The sequence below is a fragment of the Pecten maximus genome, chromosome 16 (assembly GCF_902652985.1).
Source record: "Pecten maximus chromosome 16, xPecMax1.1, whole genome shotgun sequence".
Lineage (NCBI taxonomy): Eukaryota > Metazoa > Mollusca > Bivalvia > Pectinida > Pectinidae > Pecten > Pecten maximus.
This window is the reverse complement of record NC_047030.1, coordinates 30226351-30233640: the sequence shown is the minus strand read 5'-3', so window position 1 is coordinate 30233640 and position 7290 is coordinate 30226351. Positions and strand designations below refer to the sequence as shown.

General features: G+C 35.8%; 1 protein-coding gene across 1 annotated transcript; it reads right to left on the bottom strand.

Moving 5' to 3' along the window:
* Positions 1-1330: 1330 nt before the first annotated feature.
* Positions 1331-5857, bottom strand: LOC117344748. The gene is made up of 4 exons (XM_033907576.1): positions 5401-5857; positions 3494-3955; positions 1727-2021; positions 1331-1502 (listed from the first exon to the last, which is right to left on the bottom strand). The coding sequence occupies exons 1-4, from the start codon at positions 5459-5461 to the stop codon at positions 1331-1333; spliced, it is 990 nt and encodes a 329-aa protein (XP_033763467.1). The 5' UTR covers positions 5462-5857.
* Positions 5858-7290: the final 1433 nt, after the last annotated feature.

Genomic DNA, 7290 nt, shown 5'->3' with positions numbered 1-7290 from the left:
GGGGTTGGTACATGTGTCAATGATTTTTTGGTATTTATAATCAATACTCAGGTAAAATATTGATAGCAGTACCTTTCAGACAAATGGATAAACAACTTATTTTATTTTTATAATGATGCTAGTTCCAGAAATGGCTCTGGATTTTTTTTAAGGAAATATGTTTTGCCGTTGGATTTGCTAATATTGGGCAATGTATAGGTGCAGAGACATATATCTATATATGTCTCTGATAGGTGAAATACACAGATGGTACAATGTATGTCCTTGGGTTGTAAAAGTGCAAGGTAACCTGGGGTCCACTGCGGGTACAGTATACATTTTCAATGGAATCTTACATAACAACGTGTTTCAGTTTCGCTAAATACCCAATGCAGTACCTCACCAGCAAAACCTGTTTGGAAGCCAGTAAGGTGTCTGCGGTCAAGCATGACGGTGTTACAATAGGATTCAATGAGAGAATTGTTTCAATAGCCCTGGGCATATACGGCCAGGTGTGATTACCGTAGTCGCTTCGTAAGAAGCCCTGGGTTAACAGGTAATGTTTCTGCTACATTTTATATTCAATAATATTTATTTTCGATATTCCGCTAGGATCAAAAAATGATAATAACAATAATGACCAGAATTGTCCCTTTTCGTAAGTTATCCGAAATCACGTGCTACATGTATATAGCCTCGACCTACATACTTACATAGTTCGTAAAGGATAGTACAACCCATTCTCGATACCAATCGTAAGTCTTATCTACGACTAATTAAATACAAAGAATATATATACCACTGTCCACAAAACATTAATTATCTCGGCTTACAAATTTGTAACAATTTAACAGAAGCTACATTATATCTATAATATTATTTTCATGAACAACAGATATTATACTACTTCTGCTATGTAAATGTAATACTTAATGTTGTCTATGCTACAAAAAAGCAATACTTAAATTGTCAGAGTTCTATTCTGGGATGTTTGACTTTAGTCTTGAATTGTTTGAAATACATCACCAAACTTGGAATATCCATGATAACAATGGCGATTCCAACAGATGAGAGGATCAGAGCTCCAACATATCCTATTTGGGCCGCGCTGGTTCTGTCGTCTGGTGCCGATATCAATGTTCTCATGTGCTTATTTGTTGTCGATTTTTCCACCACTAGTTCCTTTCTCAAGGACTCCAACTTCTCGTTCATTTCCTCCGGTGAAATACTTTGATGACTGGTACATGTTTGAAGCTGACAACTCAGCTCGCAATCACTTGCCATGGATACATAGTAGGAATGAGAAGAAAGAGTGGACGTATGTGATATTGTAGAGGTATGTGTAAATTGACTAGGCGAAGGGTGCACCGCTGGACCAGAAGGAGTGGCCATTAATTGACTTGACGAAATTGGCATTGATGGACTTGGAGCAGGAATTAATGGACTTGAAATAGTGTACATTGATTGACTTGGAACAGAAGAAATTAATGGAGTTGAAATAGTGTACATTGATGGACTTGGAACTGAAGATAGCAATGGACTTAAGAAAGTGTGAGTTAATGGATTCGAAGCAGTGGAAAGTAATGGACTTGAAATAGTTGGAATTGATGGACTTGGAACAGAAGGAATTAATGGAGTTGAAATAGTGTACATTGATGGACTAAGAACGGTAGAAATTAATGGAGTTAAGAGAGTGTAAGTTAATGTATTCGAAGCAGTGGGAATTAATGGAGTTGAAATAGTGTACATTGATGGACTTGGAACTGAAGATAGCAATGGACTTAAGAGAGTATAAGTTAATGTATTCGAAGCAGTGGGAAATAATGGACTTGAAATAGTGTACATTGATGGATTTAGGGCGGTGGATATAAAGGAACTTGAAGAGGTGGGGATAACTGGTGAAAGTACATGTTCTGTGGTGTTAACAGTAGAATGTATTGTCAGTGGGAAGTATGTACCGGTGTATATAGGAAATGACATCGTTTCTGTCGTGTAAAATGTTTCTGCCAGATGCGCATTCACTCTCGGGATGTTGGGATTCCCTGTAAAAGAAGAATGCTAATTATAATATATATTGTAAAGCAACAAATTCATAATTGTTTTCCTGTTTTAGTGATGTGTTGTGTTTGTTTGATTTGATACATTTTTTATGCTATACATACTACTTTTATGAGGAATGCGATGCCATAAAATCTTACCGGCTCCTTTTACATGTACATCCCAATGTCTGTTTTGTCAGACAGTCATTATATACATTTCGTTAAAATATGTTTATTTTTTATCCGACAAAAGCAATGCATTTCTACAATACACTTCTTAGAGAAGCAATAAAGTTTTTCAAATGCATATTATGCTTCAAAACAGACTATTTTATATGTGCTACGTTTCTAATGCCTTATCATTCTCTATCGTCATCCCTGCTATGGTCCTTACTGTCCCTAAAGGTATAGGGCAAAAATATTATACCCGCTGACCTAAATACACGATTCGTAAGTTTGGACCTTATTCGGGTACCGGGCATCTCTTTCCTCCTAGTGTTTCTCTTGAATCTTCATTCCATCTTGCCTTAAGCACCGAGCTGTAACCTGTGTGAGGAATGGGTTCATGTTCCCTGGACGCAACATACATGTACTAGGTAAGTTTAAAATAGTCCTTAAGTTCCCTGCTTAGAGGTTCGAAAACGAAAGAGATTACAAATACCGGTGCCAATAAAAAAAATCTGGAGAGATGCCCCGTCAATGTTTATTTCTGTGAAATAGGTAAATTATGCCATTGAATGGCATCAATAGGTTGATAGGACTTAACACATCAACATAGACATCAGGTCAACCCATTATTGTCGATATCTCCATAACGAGTTACACGTAGAACATGAATGCGTCTGCCTTGTATCTGACATGACAAATATACTTTTCACATGTTGATAAGAGCTACGCATCCCATTGGATGCTGGAAGTCACGCGATGACAGACATTTTGTTTAGTCGGCAGCGTAATGCCAATATGGCCGCGGACGTCAGTATGGTATGCGTCAATTCGAGAATCGTAACAAACGTTTGTAGCAATCACACCATTATCAATGTCATTTACGGTGAGATACCTATTGAATACTGATGTTGCTTGAGCAGGAAAATCTGAACTCAACGGCACACTTTTATTTTATTCAAACTCGGGGTATTGTGACGAGTGCCTGGCGCTACCTCACTTATTACCAATGGGCAACGGAACTTTTTCATATTCTAGTATCGCCGCAAACATCAGCTACAACAAGTAATAGTGTTAGGGGAGTATAAGTTCTGTGGTTTTCACTCTACAATCCTTGTATAAAATGGTGCTTCTTTTAGTTTTTTTTTTTTTAATTATCATTATTTATTTTTACTTTTTTTATTTATTTTTTTATCTTTTATTTATTTATTTATTTATTTATCTATTTTTTGACAATACAAAGAGGCTTATTTTCATATCTAGGATTGCATCATAATAGTATCAATGATACTGGTGTAATTTTTTCCTACCTATTTCCCATTCGCCATCTTGGTGCCTTCCTGTTGTCACACCTATGAAGTTGATAGCGTACAACTGTGCACTACTCCATGTCAGTATTGGTACCCAAGTATCCGATAACGGGACGTAGTTTTCAACCGTGATGAAATTGTTCGTCCATTCCACATAAAAATCCTTCATAAGGTAACAATCCATAATCCCAGACACGGGGACATCATACAAGCTGTTACCTCTTTTACCATCGTATATCCCGACACCTCCGATATTTTGTTCGCCTTCAATGGCTATTTCATACATATTTTCTTCATCTGAGTCGGTCTCCATTAACCCCACATAGGCACTAGAGCAGGCTTTGACTTTGAAGCGGAAAAATGTGTTGTTCCCGAGTAGGAAAGAATGCTGACTGAGTTTTGTGTATGTGTAACAGGTGGGACAGCCGTTTTGTTTGACGGTGCTGATGTAGATAGTTTGGGCTGAAATGAATAGCAAATAATGTTACCATGGTATACAAAAACGGAAGAGAAGTCAAAATCTATAAAACGAGAGTAAAAAATGAAAAACAAAATGCATGGAAACCCTTGAAAAAGTGCAAGGAGGATCGGACCATGTGTTCAGAAAGGTTAGCGTCTTCAAAGATGATACCGGCCATTCTGTCTCTGGACAATCCTTTCACAAAACTAGTTCCTCTACGCAACAAGGCCCTTAGCAGGATTGTACAAAGATACAAGTTAGATATGAATTCAATACTAGATAATGGATATATAACTAGCATACGATTGTATATCATTGCATCATTATTATCACGTTGAATTCGCATCCCTTAATGTTACAAATTTAGTAGATAAATATTTATCTATTACGTACGTTTTTCGGAACGTACAGCACAAAGCTGGTAATGTTCAAAAGGTGAAAAAATACAAGGACACAACGGAAAAAAAGGTATCTTCATTTTAGAATAGTTCAAATCTTAAAGCAACTAATCACTGTTGGAACATATTATCAGGCGAAATATTTTTAAAGATTATTACATAGAACTAAGACAATCTTTTTTTAATTATACAAATTATATCAGTCTGAAACAACAATCGGTATACAACAATAATAATATAGTCCGTTCGGTCCTACAAGAATGCATAAGTTATCGCTTGTATCCAGAACGTTGCGCGGACTCGCACCCACGTGACTCCGTAAGCTAGTATATATATAAGAAAGAATACCGACATCGCAACGAAAACTTAATCTAAAACAAAAAATGATCATCGATGGCAAAATTTATATTTGTGCTGACACCTGAAAAAGTTCTTTGAAAACTAAATCCAGATGCTCCGGAGAGTAAGCGTTTTCTGCGACAACACTCGCCATTCAAATCTAGGTCACGACGACACCCGTCAATCAAATCTAGGTGTAATCCAAATCACATTCTCAAATGAGAGTTAAGGTAGTGACAACCGAACCACTAGGCATGTCAACAAGCATTACGTAATAAATAGGAAACTGCGTTCTTTATTCATTAGTTTATTTATCCATTTTGTCCTAGGATTAATCAGAATGTTAATGGTTAAAGTAGGGAAATGCATAAGAAATACAAAGTAGGGCATCATCGTATGAAACAAATAGTCAATGACAAAAGTTAAACAAAATGAATAAGACGCGTTATTATAAAAAAAAAAAAAACAACAACAACAATGTTCCAACACACATCACGGAAGCTAGTAATGGGTATGTAGTAATTGAACGGAAACACGGTTGCTATAATCCGGATATTGTTCCGACGATTTTTTTTTTCGTGAAATTCTGGTGTGTTTAATTTTAGCTCATTCACCCCAGGCGCCAAATAAACCAAAATATAACCACATCCAGACTATCCAAAAGTACGGTAGTATGAGGACAACTGGAGTTCGAACACGGTACCACTTACCTTGTAAAAAGTGCAGAATAGCGTAGAGATGAAGAATTGTGGTGAAGACGATTGTAACCATACCGGTACGAAGATTTTTGGCCCTGTATGGTGAACTGGCGGTTGTATATACGGGCCTCTCCTTGTTAACATGTAAATTCTCACAGCTACATATTGGTAGGAACAAAAGGCAGATCAAACATCATTTCTGTTAATTCCAATGGAATAAACGTAATGTTTCTAAACAACTAAAATTCGTGTTAGAAGGCGAGTTCGGCCAGACTGTGTGCAATATATGGCTGCGTTCATATCAAAATCGAACATCTGTTAATCAAATTTCCAGACAATCTGTAGTGTGTTTTTCTTAATTTCTATTTCAGAGAGCATAGACTGAAAAAGCACTAAGCCTTTCCACCATTGATGAGATTTTCAAAATGTCGATTGCAATATCCCATTTCAACACCGAACCTAACTGACAATATCGATATTCATGTAGGCAGAGCTCACAAGCATACATCCCTGCATAGCGCGCCTTCCATTGGTGGTACTATATGACACGGATTAGAAATATCTACAACTGTCCTGTCAAAACTTGCGATATAATCTGGTATGGTTAGTTTGCATTTACCATTTTTCATTACCAATATCAATTGAAATCACAAATATTTCATTATATATTTGATTATTTTTTGACTGCCCGAGACACTTGTTTCCAAAGTTGCAATTTATAAACATATAGTTATAGAGGAACAACTTAAACAATAATCAAAGTTTAAAATTATTGTGTTATTAAGCTGACAATGCTAGCTGTACCCATCTCCATTTGATTACCACACGATCAATTGAAACTCTCAGCCATTCATATAATACCTGTTAAACCAGACACCCTGGCCTCGATGTGTACATGTTTATCTCCTCTATCGATGATCCTTTGAGCCCAGGGAAGCTGAATTGTTCAATTTTCGTTTCGTAATCTAAATATCACATTTAATCTTTAAGGCTTTTTTAACAAATCGATCTTACATTTTTTATGAAAAATGAAATAATGTTATTGATACATAGTTACCAAATGCTAGAACGGATAAAAGATGAAAACTGAAATAAAAACATTGATATGGTATTACGTATCGTCCTAGATAGTCTGAAATAATCAATTCTGAATATGATGAAATAAAAAAAAAATAGCATTTACTACTGATATTGGCTATGTCTCTTAATAAGTAGGCCAATATCCATAGTGTTGACCACAAACATTTGTCCTGAATATAAATACTTTTTAATGCTTTACCAGTGGTGATGGAGATGTCATTTGTAATTGGACAATGATAAATTCCGTTTTAAATGGTGACAATTGATATATACGTATATCATGGATACGTACTTTGGCACAATCTGAAAGGTATGTATGTTCGAACACAATTATCCGCCGCATTACCTAGTCCATGTAAATTAACAATTGTCGGTATACTAGTATATGTGACACTTGCTGTTAACTAATTATTATCGGCGAACTGTCAAGCTCAAGTCAATAGCACAACATTACCGATGACTAAACGAGCGGTATTTTGGTAAAAAGCATTGTCAGTTGAAATAAGGTGGTATTGTGATTGAATATTCTTCATAATTAGATACATTTGTTATTTTGCAATATGAGACCCTATTTGAAAAACAAAATCGACGGGAAAATGTAAACCAGCTACATACAAATGATAAATCATATTTTGTTATTATGTGTGAAAAGACATCAACCTGCCTCAAAATGCCAGTAATTTCCAGGCTGTTTCAAAATATATGATTCATTCTAAATTTTTCTCGGTCACTTCTCATCACATTGAAAAGCTTTATACACCATATGATAGGTAATTTTTCACATTTTGTTTAATAAAAAGTTCGGGAAAATATGACGTCATC

Bases quoted from the DNA above. Each gene is read 5' to 3' on its own strand.
- LOC117344748 (XM_033907576.1), bottom strand. From the start codon at position 5,461: ATGGTTACAATCGTCTTCACCACAATTCTTCATCTCTACGCTATTCTG. The intron at 3,956-5,400 runs GTAAGTGGTACC...TATTCATTTCAG, and splicing joins TATTCTGCACTTTTTACAAG to CCCAAACTATCTACATCAGC. The intron at 1,503-1,726 runs GTACACTATTTC...TGCTATCTTCAG, and splicing joins TCAGTTCCAAGTCCATCAAT to TTCCAAGTCCATCAATGTAC.